The 21,627-nt window shown below is 37.4% G+C and overlaps 1 protein-coding gene across 1 annotated transcript in view; it reads left to right on the plus strand.

Annotated features, from left to right (window-relative positions):
* gabra3 (gamma-aminobutyric acid type A receptor subunit alpha3) overlaps window positions 1–13,272 on the plus strand; it is a gene marked incomplete at both ends in the record, with an annotated part of 164,296 nt that extends 151,024 nt beyond the window's left edge. Inside the window, 4 exons of the mRNA XM_079247446.1 lie at window positions 1,404–1,556; window positions 4,625–4,830; window positions 12,776–12,814; window positions 12,952–13,272. Coding sequence (XP_079103572.1) covers window positions 1,404–1,556; window positions 4,625–4,830; window positions 12,776–12,814; window positions 12,952–13,272 — 719 coding nt within the window. The remainder of the gene's footprint in view (window positions 1–1,403; window positions 1,557–4,624; window positions 4,831–12,775; window positions 12,815–12,951) is intronic.
* Between the last annotated feature and the right edge of the window lie 8,355 nt (window positions 13,273–21,627).

Consider the following 21,627-nt stretch of genomic DNA (forward strand, 5'->3'; position numbering starts at 1 on the left):
AATGAAAACTGAGGAGTATAAATACACAGAACAAAACGAGACACAGGTGAAACAAATTAACTAAATGAACCCAGGTGAACTCAATAACGGGAAATCAATGAAGCTAAACAAGAACCGAGGAACTAAACAGGAAAAACTACAAAATAAAACAGGAAGCCCAAAAACAAAGCACCGAAAAACCCAAATCATGACAATACAGTCGTCTGAGTGAGCGAGTGAAACCAGTATGACGCATGTTTTTCCATTTACTGCAAAGCTGTAGATAAAAAGCTGCTTCTGTTAATAACAGAGACCGAGCGCAGCTTACAACTGAGCCACCTTAAATTCCCATTTCGATAGACTTAACCTCTGCATTGATGCTGTTTGCTCATGTAGCTCTGAGGAGGGGAGTTAGAGAGCCGCGGATTTGTTAGAATTCAGTCGTGTTGGGAGACTGCAACAACCGTGATCCTACTTTTCTGCAGTGTTCTACGATTTTGTTTAAATAGCTGCACTTGTTTAACTCTATAGAGAATATTTTTCCTTAGTTTATGGCAACTGTTGGGCCGTTTGGTGGAGAAGGTTTACGTCAGGGGAATTTGAAATAGATGAAGAAAACAAGTCTTGAAAGTAACAAAACAGACTCTCATGATGCCTCACTTACTGCTTCAGCGTATGGATGTCAAAAAATCTAGTTCCGTTTGACTTTAAACTAAATGGAATAAAGTATAGTGGTCTCTCTGGCCTTGGTCAGATACCCCCACCCATCCAAAAAAAATAAAACACCTCAGGGACTGGAGGTTGTTTTTCTCATATCGCTGCAACACAAACATATCTGAGAGTGCCAAGGCAGAGGAAAACTGTGAATTTGTTTATTTACATTTACTGCTATCAGTGACAAATACAAATGGGTTAGAATGATGCAGGCACGTCTATGAAAAGAGCGCTACAGGAGTGTGGAAATGTGTATTTAATGGAATATGCCACTGAAATTCTGTATGCTATAAATTATCAACTTGGCATGGGCTTGATGCTGCGTCAGAAAGTCTAAAGCTGCACAGTGCTCCTTTGGGGAAGGCAACATTTCCAGTTTTCTAAGTCAACTAGACAGATGTGGGTTTATATATTTAAAAAAACATCTGGTTGTGCATTTATTCAATTAATTAAAGTTTCATTCTCAAGGTTTCATAAAGTCACAATTATTAAAATTCGCATTTTTCCACATTTAAACTGAGTAAAAATGTAAGGTTAGTCATCAGTGCACAACTTCTGTGGACCTCTGTGCACAGGGCTTCTTTTAACCAGCATCTCCTCTGTTTTCACATGATTCATTTGTTGCTTCCAAAATAGCCTTCACTGTATTAACAATCTTAACCCTGTTTGTCTCTCTCCATCTCTTTCTACATCCTTCTTCTTTCCCTCAGGAGAATATGTAGTGATGACAACTTATTTCCATTTGAAACGGAAAATTGGCTATTTTGTGATTCAAACCTACCTCCCGTGCATCATGACAGTCATACTGTCTCAGGTCTCCTTCTGGCTTAACAGAGAATCTGTTCCTGCACGCACTGTATTTGGTAAGTATTAGCTTTCTTTCTTTTATTTATCTGTATAAACATATATATGAACATATATACATATATGTATGTGTATATTACACAGTCATTCTCAGTTTCATTCATACCCTTTCATTACAGAAATGGCTGAATTTACAACAGTCACTCAAATAACTGGAGACTATAAAAAGGAACAAAAACTAAATATTTGCTAAATTGTAATTTAGTGATATACAACACCTTTTTTTTTTTCATTTAAATGAGTTGAAGAAAAAAACTAAACAAAACAACAAACAAATCGGTTCTGGACAAATTATATCACTTTTTCTGATAAACAGTGGGACAAAATGCCTGTCAACAGGTGCAGAAGTCTGATTAAGAGGTACAGAAAATATCTGACTGGAGTGGAAACATTAAAGGATCGTTCAACAAAATATTTGTTTATAAGTGATGTAGCATATTATTTTATCATATTTATTTGCTTTTTGAAAAAATGTTTCGATTGAACTAGGATTAGAAAATAACAATAATATTCATGACATTTTTATTTATTATTTTGTCAATTTCATCTTATTTCACAGGCAGCTGTTTTTTTCCCTTCTTTAATGGAAGGGCATGAATAAATCTGAGGATGACTGTACATATATATATATATATATATATATATATATATATATATATATATAATTTTTTTTTTTTTTTAATTTAGGTCAGGTGGTGTTGGAAGATTGGCTTCTGGGATATTTGGAGAGCTTTTATTTAAAGAGCTTCCATATGAGCCATCATAAAGAATATTTTTAACAAATGCCTTAACTTATCTGGTCTGAAATGAAACGCTGTTACGATGTGAATATTAATGATACAGATAAAACAGAGCACATCAGTTTTAACAACCAAGATAATCCCACTGAAGTAACATGGCGGGCTCTTAATGAGGGCTGGATTGCACTTTCACAGTGGTGGATGAAAATAAATTGGTCAAGACATCGCAAGTCCTGATGACGTTGTAGAGAATTGTGCCTCTATTTCTAACGTGGGCATTTAGCACATTACCCAATCCAAACATCTTTAATGATGTTAAAAATATGAAATGGTTAAGATTAGTTAAGAATGCTAGCTCAATGATCATTTAATTTGATATGGAGAACAAACATGTTTTTTCTTTGCACTTAACCAAGTTTTCTGCAGTTGTGTCTTAAATCCTAATGATCCAATTAGCGCATCCAGTGCATTTAATGTTAAGAACATTGTCAACTTAGATCATCTTCGACTGAAAGACTAAATGCAGTAATCAGCATTTTTACTTAGAATTTACAAAATAAAGCATGCAATGTTGCTGTCTCAACCTGTGTGTGCTCTGAATTTTCACACCTAAATCAGTCTTCCTCCAACACCCACAAGTGTTTTCCTTGACTGGTCATCCGAAAATCCTTTCAGCCTCACAAGAAGTTTCGGCTTTTGTCCTTTAGAGAGAGAAAATAACTGCTTCCACGCTGTGAAGGACACAGCTCCAAGAATGTAACCATTACTCAGTGATCAGCTGAAATAACTGAGTCCCTAGCAACCCTCATGTGCTCATTTATCATTTCTGTTGCCTTGATGGATTTCACTATGTTTTTGTCAGCAATGTCCCATTATTACTGATCTCTGCTAAAGAAACAAATAACTCTCAGTGCAGGAAAATATCTTATATTAAATATAAATAAAGGCTGGAATAAAACCAAGCTGCTCAAAATCAGTTTTACTGAAGATTTGAGTTGTCAGCATTTCCATATTCTCTGGTTTGTTTAACTAGAGTTGACGCTGTTGCTCTCAAATACAACATTAATATTTAGCTGTTCCGCATCCATTTTGATCAGATGAGATGGATCTGAACAGAGACGGGATTGCTTTTATGTGGTTGGATGGGCCACCATTGTCCAAACCACATCTGGTTTCCATCCACAGTGGGGGAAAAAAAGGCTGGGGTGTGAAATGATCTGGGAAATATTCAAAGCTAACACCTCAGCAGATTCCTTTTCCAGATTAATTCATTTTAGGTGACAGACCTGCTGTTCACTTTTCACAAGCTAAAGTTTTTCTTTTTTCTTTCTTGGTAAAAAAAAATGTGACACCAAGTCACATTTTCTTATAAAATCAGTCCTGAAAAGTGTCTTCCAACTAGCTGATGATTCAGTTTTTTTTGGTTTCAATTACCTTACAGCCCAAATGCATGCATTGCACTAAAACAGATTACAGCTAAAACATCTCCTATGAGTATTAAATGCACTGAGAACTAGTTCCTGGTAGTTTGAACTTAAAAGACTGACCCAGTGCACGAGTTATGTTCATGCACCAGTGAATTGTGTCAGCAGTATGAGGCTCAACTTTGTGATTTCAAATAGTAGATTATGTAAAGCTCTGCAGTGCACTGGACCGGGTCATCGTACTCAGCTTCTGACGTTTAACTTTAGACAGGAAGAAAATAGTTTAACAAGAGTCTCCATGAGAAAGATCCACTCATGAGGTCTATTATTATGCATAAGGAGAGCCATCATACAGTCTCAGGACAGTAGAATGCAAACAACAGGAGAAGTGTCTACCGTTTTCTCTGGGAAAAACAACCAATGTTACACATAAGCGGTTATTTTGTGTACAAGATCACTATATGTGTGAGCTGATATTAATTCAATTCAACAATTCAATTTAACTTTATTTGTATAGCGGCACTTCACAACAATGTTGTCACAGGGCACTTTATCAACATGCACATCAATTCAAGCCAATTCATCCATATCCTATCCATTTGACCCATGCTGGTTTTGACATGCAGACAACTATTGAAAATGAACTTTCTGAGTAAGAATAAAAGCAACTGCAAATATAAATAAACTCAGATTTTTACAGCACAAAACATTATCAGATCATTGATTTTTAAATACACTTTTAACCTGCTAAAGCTGATTTTTTTTTTCTAATTGTCATGCTGCTAATTCTCACTAAAAAGATTTTTTAAAAAAGGAGCAAATCATTTTCTTCAAGGTTTCACCTAGAAAATAATGGAAAATATTAACTATTTTATGTTTGTTTATTTTTTATTCTTTCTTCAGGGGTCACCACCGTCTTAACCATGACCACCCTGAGCATCAGTGCTAGAAACTCCCTCCCTAAGGTGGCCTATGCCACCGCCATGGACTGGTTCATGGCTGTGTGCTATGCCTTTGTCTTCTCTGCCCTGATCGAGTTTGCTACAGTCAACTACTTCACCAAGCGCAGCTGGGCATGGGATGGGAAAAAGGAGGGCATGGAAATAAGGGTGAGTGACTTAATGAACAAAAAAAAATTTAAAAAAAAATAAAAAAAGACGCGCCACACCTGCATTTCTCGTTCATCACACCACACCGGGGTTAAAGACTGCACTTAAACACCTCATGCGAAAAAACAGAAAGTGACATAGTTATTCATTTCCAAATATTACATCAGAAATGTGGTTATTTTCTGAAACATAATCATTATAAGCCAGAAGAACCATGCGCTTTGAAAAACACACAGAGAGTTCTCGTTTTAAGGCAGCTTTGAGTGCTCTATAAAGAGTCTAAACAGACCTTTTATTTATTCATTACCAACCAAATGGGACAGGAACAGTGGGGCGGAACAGCGAGCAGAAACAGAGGTAAAGTCCCAGAGACATTGGCCCTGATTTACAATGGCAGCATATGTTTGGTTCCTATTCTAGAGGCAGACTCCACAAAGGACAACATCCATATTTCCACAGAATGCAGATTAAAAAAAAACAAAAAACAGTGTGCACTGCTTAAAATGTGTCACCTGCGGCTGACCAGATGAATCACAATTTATGGATTTTATTTTATTTGTAGGCAAAGTGGGTTATTTTTATGTTGTTTACAAGGGTAACTGGAGAGATTTTCTATTAAGGCAGAAGACCAGGAATACAAATTACTTCAAAGTGTTTTAGCATTTTTTTTTTGTACTTGACCCATTTATATATCCGGTTGTACAGAAATCCAATGTGCATGATGCAGTAGTCATGATTTTTGTGATGTTTTATAACTAACCATACTAAATAAAAATATCAGCTCATAGACACTAGATATTAGATCCTAATGTTTGCCAAATAATGTTTGTATTTTAGTGCAAATGTTAGTATTTATATTGCATTTTGTTGCCTAAGGTGCTTAATTCCATCTGAGAGTGTGGAATCATTGTTAGCACTGATTTTGTGTAATAATGTGTCAGATACATACAGGAATATGTCCTTTGTGGCCCTTATTTTCCCTACATACCAAAAACATCCATATGAACCTTATTATTGTTGAGAATTTCTTTATTTACTTGGCCAGGGGTTAAAGGGTTAAACTGTTAGTTTTAAATATAATAATAATGAACACTATAATGTCATATTATGTAATGTAATACACGGTAATATCAGCCAATGTTCAGTTTGTTTACTGCAAGCAAACATAATATCATTCAGTAATCGTCAGAAATATTAATCTGGTGTGACCTGGCTGTTTTGCACAGTTTTCTGAAAGGTAATTAGACGTTTCTAATGATTGATCAGATGCTAATAGCCTGCAATAGTTTTAATCACAAAGTTGAGGACTGTCTATAGAATCTAAAATATTTTTAATTCCTGCCAAAAGCAGACATTTAGATTAACATCTTAAAGTGAATACTAAGTTGTTTCCTTGTGTGTATTTTGTGGTCTGAGCTCATCCGGTATTTATTGAGACTTCAGTGTGTAATACAGCGCTTGATTTTATATACGAGTCCCAAGCTAGAAAACACCAGCAGGACAGGTTAAATAAAAAAGAAAAGAAAATCCAGCTTGCATTGACTCAGATATTAAACACTAGTGAGTAAAACATAAATAAATAATTTTTTGTTCTTTTATTGTGTTTTCTTTCTAACTGAACATCTCAATGATTTTAGATATAAAACAGTTTCAGAGTCAAAGTTTCAAAACTTGAGTTTATGTTTAAATTCTTCGTCCCTTCGGGCTCTGAATGCTTCATTCACAGCATTACCTCTCTGTCCCTTCATTTTTCCTGCATTCCCATAAAAAGCTGTCCTGCGGTTGTCCTCTGCGTTGCTGGGATTCTATCATATTTCAGAGCAGGTTCAAACTTGAAATCTAGGATTTACTCAATAAGTGGATTTTTTTTTTTCCCCCTATTTCTGTGGCCTGCAGAAGTCTGCAAAAGGCCATTCTGTTCTGACCCCAAACAGCCAGTCAAAACAGACTGGGCCAGTCGGTACCGAGCAGCCTGGTTTCCAGGGTTCCCAGTCAGACCCAGTGTGAAAAAGAAAGAGAGATAGAAATGACTAAAATATGTCACAGAATTGTAGTAAATACACCAGCCGGTGACATTTTCTTATTTTTTTTCCCTCTTTTTGCTCTCATTGTTATATGGTACACGCTTCGGTTGGAACAATTCTGTATACAACAAAAATAGTCTGGAAGCAGCTACAAAGAAAAGCCCTTTTTTTTTTAACCTGTACATTTGTCTTTTCTGCTTGTTCATAATAGCATTTAATTAGCGGTATTATGAAAAACAAGATGATGCTGAAAGAATGACCTTGTTGCATTCTAGTAAGAAAAACATGAGAATATCTTATGAAAGTGTGTCAGTGGTGAACGGTGTTTCTGGGTTGCTGCTATGTTGCACATAAAAATGCTCAACAGCCAGAGACACAAAAAAGGAAGAAACTTATTCCTGCTGTGGCAGATGTGTCACTTTTTTTTTTTTTTGCCTTTTTTTTCTACCTCATATGTACAAACTGTTTGACACAATCAGTGCAGCCTTCCCCAGACTGTGTTTTTTTCAAGCTTGACATTGGGTCTTCAGACTGACAGGCAGAAATGCGTACTGCTGCCATGGAACTTCTCCGTCTGCGGGGATAATTTTTCCCCTTTTGATGGCTCGTCTTAATGGCAACAGCTTGGACTGCGTTCTCAGGGGCTGTGCTGAGCACGCAGTTGTCACGATAGATAAAAAAGAACGGGGTCACAGAAAGCGACAAGACGCTCTCGTCACACTCTCCCTGCAAGAAGAAAACGACTGGAAAGCCTAGCCAGCGGATTTCTGATACGTTTTCCCGCCGACAAATGGAGGAAAAAATTAAAAAAAGGAGAAACTCAATGAGGAAAACTTCTAGCTCAATAAATCATCAGGGACACGGACAACAACAGCAGTCGCACAATGAGCTGTAGACAAGTCTATGTAAACTAATTTCGAGTCCATGCCATTTTCATCGCCGTGACAAGCCCTGTACCTAATTAACTTTCCCCCTCAGCAGCTGAAGGTGTGCTTATTACAGGAATTAGCCGGTGGGAAGCTTTTGGTTGGAAAGCCGGGGAATTCTTGCCACTCATGATTGGATACTGCTGTGTTGGGATATTATGTTCTGTTTGCGTCAGCAGAGGCAGAAGCATCGGCTGATTGTACAGGAGCTTTCTCTGCTGGAGCCGAGAAATGATCATGATTTCAATTCACCCACACCTGCAACACAAATGGCTACACCTACAGACATTTTGACACAATGCTTCCTCAAAAATACAGCCTGTCACCATCACTTCTAGCAGGTGCGTGTCAGCGTGGGGATGCTACCCTGCTTGTTTGTAAGGGAAATGCAGTTTTTTTTTAATTGTGCTTGTTTTACAAACGCAATGGGAAAAAAAAAAAACTAAGTTGAGTCATCATTTCTGGAGGGATTTTGTCATGTCCTTTTTAGATTAGATTTTTTGCTATACATTTGTTTAATGAGCAGTATCACAGTTGATTGTTAGCTTAGTAAGATGCTTGTTCTGAGTGATTTAAAAAATAAAAATAAAAAAAAGGCAAAATAGGGGCTTAAATCTGACCAATCTTGCTGGAGTTTGTGAGGAACACAGAATAAGTTGACAAAGGAGACATATTGAGTAAGGAAGGAAGTGAATGTTTAACGATTTGGAATAGAAAAGCACATTTTAATTAACATTGTGATGGATTACATGTAACACAACATGCGGTGATGAAATTACGCGGAGGCCACAACTGCTGCAAAAATAAATTGGGTTGATCAAGCACCACTACAAAAATACGATCAATCAAGGACACAAAGGGACTTTGCTGCTCCCTATACGCTGTCTGCACACACACACACACACACACACACACACACACACTTACATACTTGAGGCTATTAAATATGCCAACACCTCATCTCCAATCATGGAGGGGGACAGACTGTCCCAAGGTTCGGTTACATGCACACATGCACACACTGAGCTCCAAACAGTGGGGCATGACGAGGCGCAATTACCCCCAGGATACTTAATCACACTCAGAAGCAACAATTTGCTAAAGTTACAAAGACAAGGTCAATAGATGCATTGTATTCAGTTTCATTTTTTATTTTCTTCTATGGCCGGTCGCTGACCAAATTACTTTAAATATAAACAGGATTCATTAAACAGGAGTAAATTATACATTCTGTCGCATTAGTTTCATAAAAACACGAAAAAGCCCCGACGCCACAGACGGTTTCCTCAATAATTAGACCATATAAATTACTGTAGATGACAGGCCGGCTAAAAAGCAACAGAAAATCACTCTGCAAAGCTCATTTGTCAGGTTAGTGTGCAAAGAACATCCTTAATGCTAAAGACTGAAGAGTTCGCCGAGCTATGATTAAGGTCATATGACACATTATTGTAGCAATTAGCTTTCCTGTTGATGTAAGCTGTCGCTGGGATAGAGGGAGGTTGTAGGAAAGATGGAAAAGAATCCGGTTTATCTGGGAGCATCGGTGTGACCCCCATCTGTCTGAGCCATGTTAGCTCTCAACTTGCTGTCGATGCAGAGGAAGAGTCATTGTCACCCTCTTCCCCGGCTCACTATAGGAGAAAATCCTGTTAAACATATCTCTTCTACACTCCTTTAAATGTCTAAATATTTGTGATACTTATTCCACATCTGGTACTACATTGTGTCCTTGTGTTGCTAATATGAGCTGTATTCATGTTAGTAACACGAATGTCGTGTTACGAGTGAAAGATCGGGCTTTTCCTGCATCGGTGAGTGTTTGTGTGCAAAGTGTGCAAAAAGAGATCCGCTGTGAAGCATGTTGGAGGGGAAGAGAGGACATTACTTATGCTAATTCATAAAATGGAGAAAAGGCAAAAATAAATGAAGCTGAAAAAGAAGAAGAAAAAAATTCAAGCATGTCTTAAAGCAAAAGTGGAAAAAAAAAAATAGGAGCTCCAAAAGTGGAAGTCTCCCATGATCCCATTTCCCAAACTGCACATAGTTGATGCCTTTCCTCGCATTTGTTCCCTCCTACCTGGGTTGTGAGCAGAGGAGGTCAGGTGACAGGAATTAAGGAAACTGAAACTTCTCCGCTTCAGAGCGCCATGAAAGCCAATGTGAGCTGAAATGACGTGTGGTGTGGCTGCATCGTCTAGCCATTGTTTTTTTTGTTTGTTTGTTTGTGGGTTTTTTTTTTACAGCCTAGTGCTTTATTACTGTCAAAAAACGGATGCTTATTTAATTTACTGGGATTAGTATGCATCACCAACTTCAGAATTAAAGGATACAGTGGTGGATCATTGCTTCCATATTATAATAAAAAAAAAAGTAAGGAAACTTGTCTTTGCTTATGTTTCCTGTTTAATAGCACAACCTAGTGTTGCTTTATACATTGTTAGAAAGCCTGGTTATTCACCTGATTAGTTCCCAAAAGAATGTGTCAAAATCCCCTGCAATATCCCCCTGTTGCTTTTCATCTCTTTGAGTTTCTTGTGGATTGGCTGTTTAAGCTCTACCACCATAATAAGAAGGAAAAAAAAAACATTTTGGCCATTTTTGCACTGTATTTGTTTTAGACTGTCAGGGTCCGAGCATGTTGAAGATTCATCCGCAGCTGCAACATCTGGGTATTTCTCCTCATGCTGGTCACAAACCAGCGCATTTTGCTGCTGGCATTCCTAAGCCGAGATTTGTTAAAGGTCAACCAAGCTGATTCCACAAGACCTCAGTTGGCATCTGGATTCATGGCAGCATGTCACGTCCTTTCAGGGGCGGGGGGGGGGGGATTTTCATTTCCTCTTCTTTTTATATTTCATTTTTTTAAAATCTTCAGACAATATATGTGAATATTTAACACAGTATGTCAAAGTTTTCAAAGTTCAAAAAAGGTTTGAGATGAAGTTAAATCTAGAGTCCAAAACCCTTTTTACAATAATAACTTAAATACTGACACTTTTATATATTTCATCAGGATATTTAGTGCATTACAAAACATAACATACAATGATAATGATACTGTCATAATCAGCCATAAAATACATTGTATGTAATAAGAATTAACAGCTGGGATAGGCTCCAGCTTTCCCGCGACCCTGAATTGGATTAAGCGGTTTGGAAAATGAATGAATGAATGTAATAAAAATGATAGATTTTTTTCATATCTGTTAGCTATACTGTAGTTTTTATCATTTGTTTAAATCAACATATTGTTTCACATGTTTTTACATCTTTGTTGCGCTTCTTGTGTCCCAGCTGCTTTTTTTTTTTTTTTTTTACATCTATGTTTCTCTTAGACTGAATTTACATTTCCTTAATTAGAAGAGCTGTTCAATACCATTTGGAACTGGATCATTTTTAACATAATATATACAGTTTTGAAATTGACCAAGTCTTCAAAGTTTAGTATGATTCAATCTGATGAGCAGTGAGGACAGTACAATAGAGTTAAGTCTCTTTTTTTCTGTGACTAGTGACTCCAGAATCTCATTCTGGCATGTCTGTCTATCAGTCAGTTACGAGTCACACACCTGTGATGGAAACATTACAGGTGTGTGACTCAAAACAATTCAAGACTAAAGTGAATACCAGGAGAATATTTCAGGGGGACTTTGAAACATTTTTTGGGGTAACTACGTACATGTTTAGCTGTGTTGCTTAAATGCATGATAATTATGAGTTTGTTGTGATGGTGACAACTCAGGATTTCCAGTTATGTATAACACCACACCAGTTAGAATGAGCTTACTGCAAATTTCCAGGCTATAAGCCGCTACATTTGTCACACGACTTCCTGCGGCCTAAACAATGATGCAGCTAATGTATTGATTTTCATGGCCAACGAGTCACTCTGCACAGAAAACACACAAAGAAATGCATATGACTGACTCTTCAAGTTAAAGGCGATCAATGTGGCTGTTGACGTAGGAAACGGAGCTGTTGCATGCTCGGTGAAGATGCGGCTTATATTCAGGTGCGTTCTGTAGTCTGGAAATGATGGTATTCCTCCATGAAGCCTCTACCCTTCCCAGCACTCTCTCTTCAAGGTGACATTCAAGCAATTGAGACTTACTTTAAAATATTTGAAAGATTTTTAAGTTGCATGTAGGAGGAAGGAAGAGACAGTAGACAGGGAGGCTGAAATTAAACAAATGGGATGAGTCTTCTGTTACATGACATGCCCTGTTTTAGCTCCGCGGCAGAGTTTTAAAGTGGCCACGGTGGGGATAAATGGTGGGAAGGAAATTACCACAGTGCAAACTCACACACCGAGTGACATGCAGGAAACTGAAAGCCTGCTTGGTAATCAATCACAGTGCCCTACTTGTTCCTCCACAGCCGGCATGTGAGCCACTTTGCACTCCGATGGGCTGACAGGACCTCTGAAAAGATGTGAATAAATAATTTTAAAATCTTCCACTTCAACTTTCGAATGAAAGACAGAAAAATCCTGACTCTCCAGTCTTAGAAAGACGGCAGACAATCCAGCTTGCTTTTACCACACGCAGCCTTTTTTTTTTTTTGTCGTGTTTGTTTTATCATGAGCTGATTGCCTGCAGAGGCCTGCCTGCTCTCATTGATACAGTTTGTCAGACATGTTTTCAGGCACTGTTTCTTTTTGCTTTGTTTCTAATCCTGCTTTGAGCTGTTACTGCTGCTGTGAGCAGTAACAGACGCCAGTCCAGCCTGGTTCTGCAACGATGCCAAACAGAACTGTTCTCATTTCTACGTTCTTAATTTGACCAACCTGATCATTTTTGTCATGATATTTTTATTATCATGATATCTTCTTTCGGCAATCCAGATTTGACTGATGTAGCTTGGATTTGACAATTCTTAAGAGTGTAAATTGTTCAGAAGTACCTCCAGCTAGAAACTGATGAATAGACTATGTAATTTGGGTAATTTTAATATAATTGGTAAACTTTTTTTCTTTTCTACTTTTCTTTTCAGGAACCGTTTCAGGCTAACATGGCCAGGATTAAAGATATGGTTAGGCTTTTGTTTTGTTCTTGTGTGTGTCGTGTCTCGTGGTGTTGCTTCTATTTCCTCTTCATGAGTTCAAATGGAAGTATTGTTTAGTCTAGCGCTTCGCTACTGACAACATTTAATGGCTTCTTCCCTTTCAGAGGAGAGAATCCGCCACTTTGGCCAAAAAGGCGAACAACACCTTCAACATAGTCGGCACCACCTACGCCATGAACGTAGGTAAGGACCAAGGTTTGACGACCATTTCAAAGAGCGCCACCGCACCGCCAGCTAAACACTCCTTTCTGCACAAATTAGACGACCCCTACACAGAGGCCAAGAAATCCTACAACCGCGTCAGCAAAGTGGACAAGATATCGCGCATCATTTTCCCCGTTCTTTTCTTCATCTTCAACTTAGGCTACTGGGCTACGTACATCAACAGAAAGCCCGCCATCATGAAGCCAAACAATCTTAACTGAATCTAACCAAAACAGTCCGGTTTGCTTTGGAGGGTAGGTAGGTTTGTAGAAGGCCAAGTCTATCACATCATTTATGTGTGTGTGTGTGTGTGTGTGTGTATGTGTGTGCGCGCACGTTTTGTGTGTCTGTTTTTTTTTTTGTTTTTTTTTCTTAACGTTTGATATTTTGCACGTCTGTGTCGTTGGAAGGCAAAGTTCAGATGCATTAGATTCAGATGTCGTAGTGGATGTTGGAGGAAGCATATTCTTACATCCCAATGTGTTTGTGTAGCGTTTCTTTTCTCTCTCCTCCCCTCCCTTCCACACTGAGCTCTGGCCCTGTCCCTTCTTTTTGTAAGTAACCTAGTGTTTCCTTCCGCTGTATTTTGATTGCTTGCCGTTTTGTGGAGTAGTCAAACTGTGCTTTCACCATGTTTTGACATGTTTGGGTTTTTAGAGCACGCATGCATTTTTAAGTTTTCCATTGTACCTCATTACCAGTGATAAGGTGCCAACACGTCCATGGAGTTGACAACAGGAATGCACGCACACACACACAGATGCTTCAGACAACCTAAGCAGAGCCGCTCGTTTTACTGTGCTGTGTTAGTTGGGGCGAGCCTGTATAAATTTACAGGAAAATCATTAATAATTGTCAGTGTCTGGCCTTGGCTGAATCTCAGCAGTCCTGGTGCAGTCTCACTGGGCTGCTAGTCCCATTTTCTAGTCCACTGGTTCCTATTGTTTTAACTGGCTGACTATGTTCAGTGACAGATACGCTATGTGCCTTGGTAAATACACTCATCATAAAGATAAAGGCTTGGACATTACTACACACACGTACAAAGGTTTGTGTCTATGTTACATGTAAACATTTACTGTTTTCCATAAGCTCTGTACAGGCACAAAGTGTAAAACTGCCCATTAAAATTTCATGTTAACAGACCTCTGCCTGTGAAAAGATCAAGCGAAGAGATTAAAGGATCCAGTCCAACAATTATTATGTGCATTTGTTTTGACTCATGATGAGGCGTCTTTGTGAGCTAAGCAGTCATAACAAACTACCATTACCTCAGACTTAAGTCAAATTCTGCATTGAGGTTTAGTGTATGTTTTTCTTGGAAATGTTAATTGCAGTATTGTCTAACTAGTTAAATCACACAGGACACTCCTATTTAGTATTTTGCAAGCAGGCATCCAGCAGGAAGCTTTTGTTTCTGTTTTCTTTTTTCCTTTCTTGTCTTTTTATTTGCTGAAGCCATTTCATAAACGTTCTGCTTTTCTGCATAATCAAGGCATAGATCCATGCTGTTCTTTTATACTTTGTCGTGTAAAGTGGATTGGTGTTAATTTGATTGTCTACATATGCTGTATTGTTTTTGTTGTTTTGTAGTAGAAAAACAAAGGCCAACATGTTAAAGTCAAACATTATTTACAAGCGGTTTCCAGAGACACTTCTGCTTCTGGAGATTAGAAAATTTGTACCACAACTGCCCAATTTCTCAATAACTAAATGAATTTCCTGGGCTAATAATATTGAAGCCTATTCCTACAAAAAGGTGATGAGAGTCAAACCAGATTCATCTCCACGGCAACCAGTGTCTTCAACAATAGTTTCTAACTGTCAAGTGACATCTGTATACATGTGTGACAATCTGTATCTATCTGTTGACTTTGTTACATGTTTATAAGGATCTTTAGCAGTTTCTGTTGCTTATTTGCCAGATGCGCTCTGGACATTTTTTATTATTTCGATTATAGATTCTGATGACTCTTATGCTGTACCTGAGAACCAAACATGTAGTCGATCTTGTCAAACTGTAAGTTAAGCCTAGACGAACGAGTTCATCGTGTTGTGGCCTCTGTAAAGATTTGTAAACATAATTCATGTACAGTGTATCAGTCATAGGTTTATGCATGACAATCTGTACACATGTATGTCTGCTCTCTGCAACCTTCAGTGATGGTGTTTGGTCATAGTAAAATAAGCCTTTGTGTCAGTGTTTCTGCAGTTCATCCCAGTCACTCACTACCTATCAGCCATAACTGCCTGGATAAACGCTCCTAAATTCCAGCTATTTCTGCATACTAATGTGATGCTTGTACTTTACAGCACAGTCAGTGTTCTGGAAGTGTTTTCCTTCATTTTCATGGAAACAGATGCCAGGTTTCATAAGGTATATTCTTAAATTAATGTTAAATATTTAGTTTTATTATGCTTTTCATAATGATTTACAGTTGTAAATGGTAGATAAGTTGGTAGTATCAGTCCAACTCCACTTGAGACTTGAGAAGTACATTGGGGCATCCATTACTAATGTGATGAACAAAGATTGTCAAAGAAATATGTGTAATAAAGAAACAGCTCCCTGTTTAATCAGCTACAATGAGTACCTCCACACATCCCTGAATAGATGCTGTGGTGGTGACAATTTAAAGCTTTTTGGATCCAACACAATCAATGAATCAGTTCTCTGTTCCTGCAACCTCTCTCTTTTAACAAACTCTATAATTTGTCTCAAATAAACTGATTCATCATGCATCTGCTGATGGTTTCCAAAGCCTGCTGGCTGCATCTAATTCAGGATCTGATGACACACCACTCTAATGTTTATGCATGATTCCTGTGAGTAATGAGATAGAGGTACTGTAGGTAGATAGCTTTAAGCAACAGCTGCCGAGTCTTTGAAATGCATTTGTAAAATAACTTGCCTCAAAGATACAGTATTCATCTAGCGGGTAACACAACTGATTTTAATAATACACATCACCAACGGGGCAAGGCCGTGTCAGGATCTGGTAAAAGGTGATAACAAAAGCAACATTTACTCGGTCATTCTTTGCTTAAAATTTATTTGTATTGTGTATTTAATGATTAGAGGTGAAGTTCTTTTCAAATATGATATGTTTGGATAAGTTTATCATTTTATTTTGCATCACTGGAGTCACCAGCCTGAATGTATGTCCTAATTGGACCAAACTATATATGTGTGTGTGAATAATGAAAAAGAGAAAACACTTCCAGACCTGCAAAGCCAGAACCTCTGCTGAACTACAGCAGAATTAACGTCATCCAAACTTTTGGATCAGTAACTGAACTGCCACAGCATGCAAACATTTAATGAAGCAAAAATAGCAGCTGAGTTTGTTTTACCACAAATAACTGACATAAAGTGCACCTGTACACCTTGCTTATGAGGACACTTGGCATATTGTTGGATTTATAATATTTGCCTAAGTCATACTTTAAGTTGTTTACTGATTCCTGGTGAATTAACAATGTTAAGACACTTTGTATCTACACTTAGGCAGAAAACTTTGTTATTGATGCTTTTAATATGTGGTAATTTTGATTACTTTTTTTTTTTCTTTTTTTTTTTGCATTGCTGAGGGGTTTTGATCAATAAGACTGAGTTGCCATTCAGTTTTGGTTATGATTGTTTTATTCATGAGGTATCTTCCTCACAGGGCCAGAGTTAACGTCACAAAAAAAAAAAAAAAAAGAAAACATGTCATCCTATACAGTAAGATACAGTATATTAAGAGTAAAAATACTATCTAAATATATTTATGCTATTTAGTAGAGCGTTAAATATTCTATGTTTTATACAACATAACCTCTACAGCATTGATGCAAGTCTGTTGATGCATAGAAAGCCGTAGAACTAATAGATGAACTGAACAACTATTAATGGCAACAATTCTAATTGCTCCGAAGGTGTTGACTAACTTGTGAATTTGTAGATATCGTGAGATCAATTCAGATAGTTTTTTTGTGAATATTGATATGTCACGTCATTATTTTTACATCTGATAAAACACTGCTGTCTGACATCGAACTCTGTAACACTACGTGTTATGGTATTATAAAGAAGTACAGTAGAATTACAGTAATCTTCATCAAGCTACTTACAGGATCAGTATCTTGTGTGCACTTTTCTAACCTAACTGTGAATTAGCAGCTGTCTGCAAGCAGAGTTGTACACACTGTGTTCTCCGTCCAGCAATTCCACTGCATGTCCCTACGCATTGAGAGATCAAAGACTTCTTCCACAAAGACAGCTCCGGGAACTTTGTGGACTTTGTTTCTGTTGGGAAGTTGCTCTCTGTATGCTCAGTGACTGGACTCTGTATGTTGCACTCTCTTGTTCATGTGCTTACTGTATGAGATGTAGCAAGTGGAAATGGGGATTAAAAAGATGATGTATTTTGTCTTTGAGTCAAACGACCGTTCTTCATCTCACCCAGCTCTCAAAGTTACAGCAGAGAAAAGCATCATGGCGAACATCATCTACTTTTGAGCATATGTTGAGAATAAAGCTAAAGAATGAAAGAGATCAAATACATTTTTAAGAATAATGAACTACATTTTTTACTGGTAACATGCACATTCAAGGGATGTGGAAATGAGTTTAAGTGATCAAACCCTATGCTACCATCAACCCAACATACTAACATAAACCATTAGTAGGCTCAGCATAAGAATTCACATGTGTTTGCACTTTGGAAGCTGTTCAGCTGTGATGCCGGGGACTCAGATCCCCAGAGCCTGTCTGAGCCACATACACCTTCCGGATAAAATGATGAATAGTCTGATTAAACGTCTTTATCGCAGTAGCAATTAATACCTTTGTCCCTGTTTATTATTAACTGTTCCAGCTTTCAGGAATCACTTTCTGGCTATGCTTGTGGGTTTTCCTTCTCTACAGGTGCTATTTTTAGCACTATCTCTTTAAAGGACTTACTATCACAAAAGAAACAACTTGTTTTAATGTCACCAGTTATTTAACATATAACATTTTGTAGACACATATCTATGCACCACAAGTGTTTTTGTATGACTGTCATTGTTGGTGCCATTTGTTTGTGGACTTAACAGTGACTCATTAGACACCACATAAATTTTAAGATCTTTACTCTAAATTCATACCTGTCTAGTTCTACTGAGTATCCTATACTTCTTTACTACAGTTAGCATTAGGACTTCCGTTTGCAAGGGATTAAATACTTTAAATGTTTAGCAAAAAAAAAAGTGCTGTCAGCATTTAAGAAATCCTTTTTTAAAAGAAAATCTGTTTGCACTTTTGATAGATAAAATAAAAAGTTGAAGAATAGTGTAAAATGTTGCTGTCTAATAGTTTACATGTGTAAAATGTTGTCAGGATGCACCAGTGAACTTTGGGGAAAACAACAAATCCTCTCCTAAGTAAAATGAACTATAATGCAATGTGTGCAATTGATTCATTCAGCTTCATATATGTTGGAGAGTATAAGTCACCAGTCAGTGTTTTCATGAAGGTTTAAACAAAAAACAAAAATGAGGGGGTGATGATGGGACAGATCATTTCTGAGCAAGCTGTGGAAAGTTCCGATTTTTGGAGCTTCAGCACAATATTCTGTGGGATAGACAAAAACAGAAGGACTCAAAAGATGAAAACCAATTAAATGTGTGTATAAAAGAGTGAACAAAACAGAGGGGATTTAATGAGAAAGTCATTTTAACAAACAGTGACTGTGTTATCTGCAAACTTTGAAGGTTATTGCTGCTGTCTGGCTGCAGTCCAGTCCCAAGTGCCCTGCAGGGGCTTTCGGCTGCGCAGGAACATTACTGTTAAAAATGAAAGAACCTCATTTCTCTGTACGCTGGGGAAAATGAGTTTTCTAAGCCCCACCACCTCCATTCAACTAACCCCATGGACATGGAAGGTTGTTGTTTTTTTTGTTGTTGTTTTTTATAATAAATGAAGTTATTAGACATTTAATGTTTATGTTATCTCTATTACGATACAGTAATTCTGTGGCTGCAAGTTTCATCACTGATTTCTAAACTGACAAAGAAAATATGTCCGAATATATGATAATCTAGTTGCTTAAAGATTACAGTTCTGCACACATTTTATTAACACGTATCCATCCATTATGTATATATGTTTATTCCAGTGGAGGGTTGCAAGTGAACACACACACCATAGTATGAAAACAGTTACAACACAATGCCTGAGTAAAATCTCTATTTTTTTGTAAAGTAAGCAAACAAATTTCAGGAGCAATAAGTTGTCACAGGATGAGCAGCTTCATTTGAAGGAAAACCTTCGATATAGAATCAAATCAAATCAAATCAAACTTTATTTCTATAGCACTTTTCGTGCTTAAAAACAATACAAAGTGCTTTACATAATAAAACAATTTACATCAAATTAGATAAAAACACACATACACCCATAGTCCCCTTTCACCCACCCACAACAACCCTCACCCACGCCCTATTAGCCCCTGTAACAGTTAAAAGAAGATGAATGGCCAGGTACATTTGTACCAGATGTAGTAGAAGTCACTCGTGGATGAGAAGATGATGCAGTCAAGTGTGTGAAGTGTAGAGCTCTGTGGTGGTAGTAAGGCTGTTGATTCTTACGCCTTGTTTCCACAAACATGTGTTCAGTCTGTAATATTTGGACTAGTTGTTCCACGTGAGGATAAGAATTTTGTTTGTCTCTTAGTGGATACCTTTATCAAACTTGCTGCCACCACACAGTTTTGCCCCAAAATACAGTTGTGCTCATATTCATCCCCTTTCATTAAAGAAAAGGCTGAATTTACAACAGTCACTCAAATAACTGGAGACTTAAAAAAGGAACAATAACTAAAAATTTGCAAAAAATATAATTCAATAATATAAGCCACTGTTTTTTCATTTGAGTTGAAAAAACAAAACAAAACAAATTGGTCCTGGACAAATTAGAGCACTTTTCTGTTGAACAGTGGGACAAAATAGCTGTCAACAGGTGCAGAAGTCTGACTGAGAGGAACAGAAAACACCTGACTGTAGCGGAAACATTAAAGGATTGTTCAACAAAATATTAGTTTGTGAATGATGTAATATGTAATAAATTATCTTATTTGTTTGCTTTTTAAAAGAAATATTTCTATTGAACCAGAATTAGAAAATAATGTAATGATTTTCATAAAATTTTTATTTATTATTACTTTAGTCAATTTCAGCTTATTTTACAGGCAGCTGTTTTTTTCCTTCTTTAATGAAAGGGTATGAATAAATATGACCACAACTGTACATAGCAAGCTTTTAAATATTTCAACTCACTTGAAGCAGCGGAAAGTCCAGCGGGAAACCAAACCAGAGGGTGGCGTTTCATACATCTTTTGGAGATTGAACTTTGGTTTAGTCATATGCAAACACACGTGTAAATGGGGTGTAACACTAATGATGCAAGCAGAGCTAATGTGTTTCTCAGACACAACGCGAGTACTGTACAATACATTTTTATTTGATCATATGACAAGATGATGTACAGAAGGAAAGCTTTACTGATCTCCACTGTCTAAAGAAAAAGATGTTGAACAACTAGACCAATAAAATATTTTTATTACCTTTACTCTATTTGCCATTTAAAATATGTCCACTTTGCTGTTAGGAAGGATATTTTCATGGGACAACTGATCAGGATTTGTTGGTCTTCACAGTGATAAAAATCAGTGTGACTGGATGCTTAACCACATACATATGGATACGAAACATTACGAAGAAAACTAAAGCTGACAGTCCTGCTCACAAACAGCCTGCAGTCTGCACATGGAAAAGGTTTATATGACTTCATCACACACATGGCTGACATGCTTCATGTAAGCCTTGGCCTCATCACTGCGTGCAACCAGACAACTAAGCTTCGCACTGAAATATAAAGTGACAATAATGAATTGCATTAAAATAGCAGATGCCAGATTATGTAGAATCTACTAAGACGGGGAGGATGCCAAGTGTCGTATGCTCACTGCCAAGTAAAGCTCCTCCGAAGAGCACAGAGGCAAAAAACTGGGATGGAAAACTGAAACCTTGACAAGCCGGTTGATATGCAGCATGGAAACACATGCTAATGATTGCATGCAAAAAGAAATCAGTAACTAAAGCATGCTGACACTCTACAAGAGTTATGCCACAAAATGGCCAGATGCCCAAAGTTAAAGTGAGTTCAATTTGAGAGTAAGTGCAGGTTTTGAGAGCAGCAGTAACATGAATTTTTTAGAACTTATAATGATAGAAGAAAAGCAGAAGGTGGATGTGAATTTATTCGTTTAAATTAGGTGTTTTTTGTCACGCTGAAGTAACTGGAGTTTGTGTGGAAAGCATGAATGTGGCAACTAATCTCTAGCAGCCTTTGGTTCTGAAACATTAAAGTTAGTGAAAGAATTCATTAACAAAGATAAAACATTAAAATAGTTATTTCTTCTGGTCTCTCTTATCAGCATGCTACAGAAAATAATTAGATTTTGTTCCAACCTGGGAAGTTCTTATTTCTAATGGTAATAGAAAACAGCAACTGAATGTTCCTGTTTCTGCAAATGGCAGCATTTGTGTTATCT

Source organism: Telmatherina bonti, assembly GCF_933228915.1.
Source record: "Telmatherina bonti genome assembly, chromosome: 10".
Taxonomy (NCBI): domain Eukaryota; kingdom Metazoa; phylum Chordata; class Actinopteri; order Atheriniformes; family Telmatherinidae; genus Telmatherina; species Telmatherina bonti.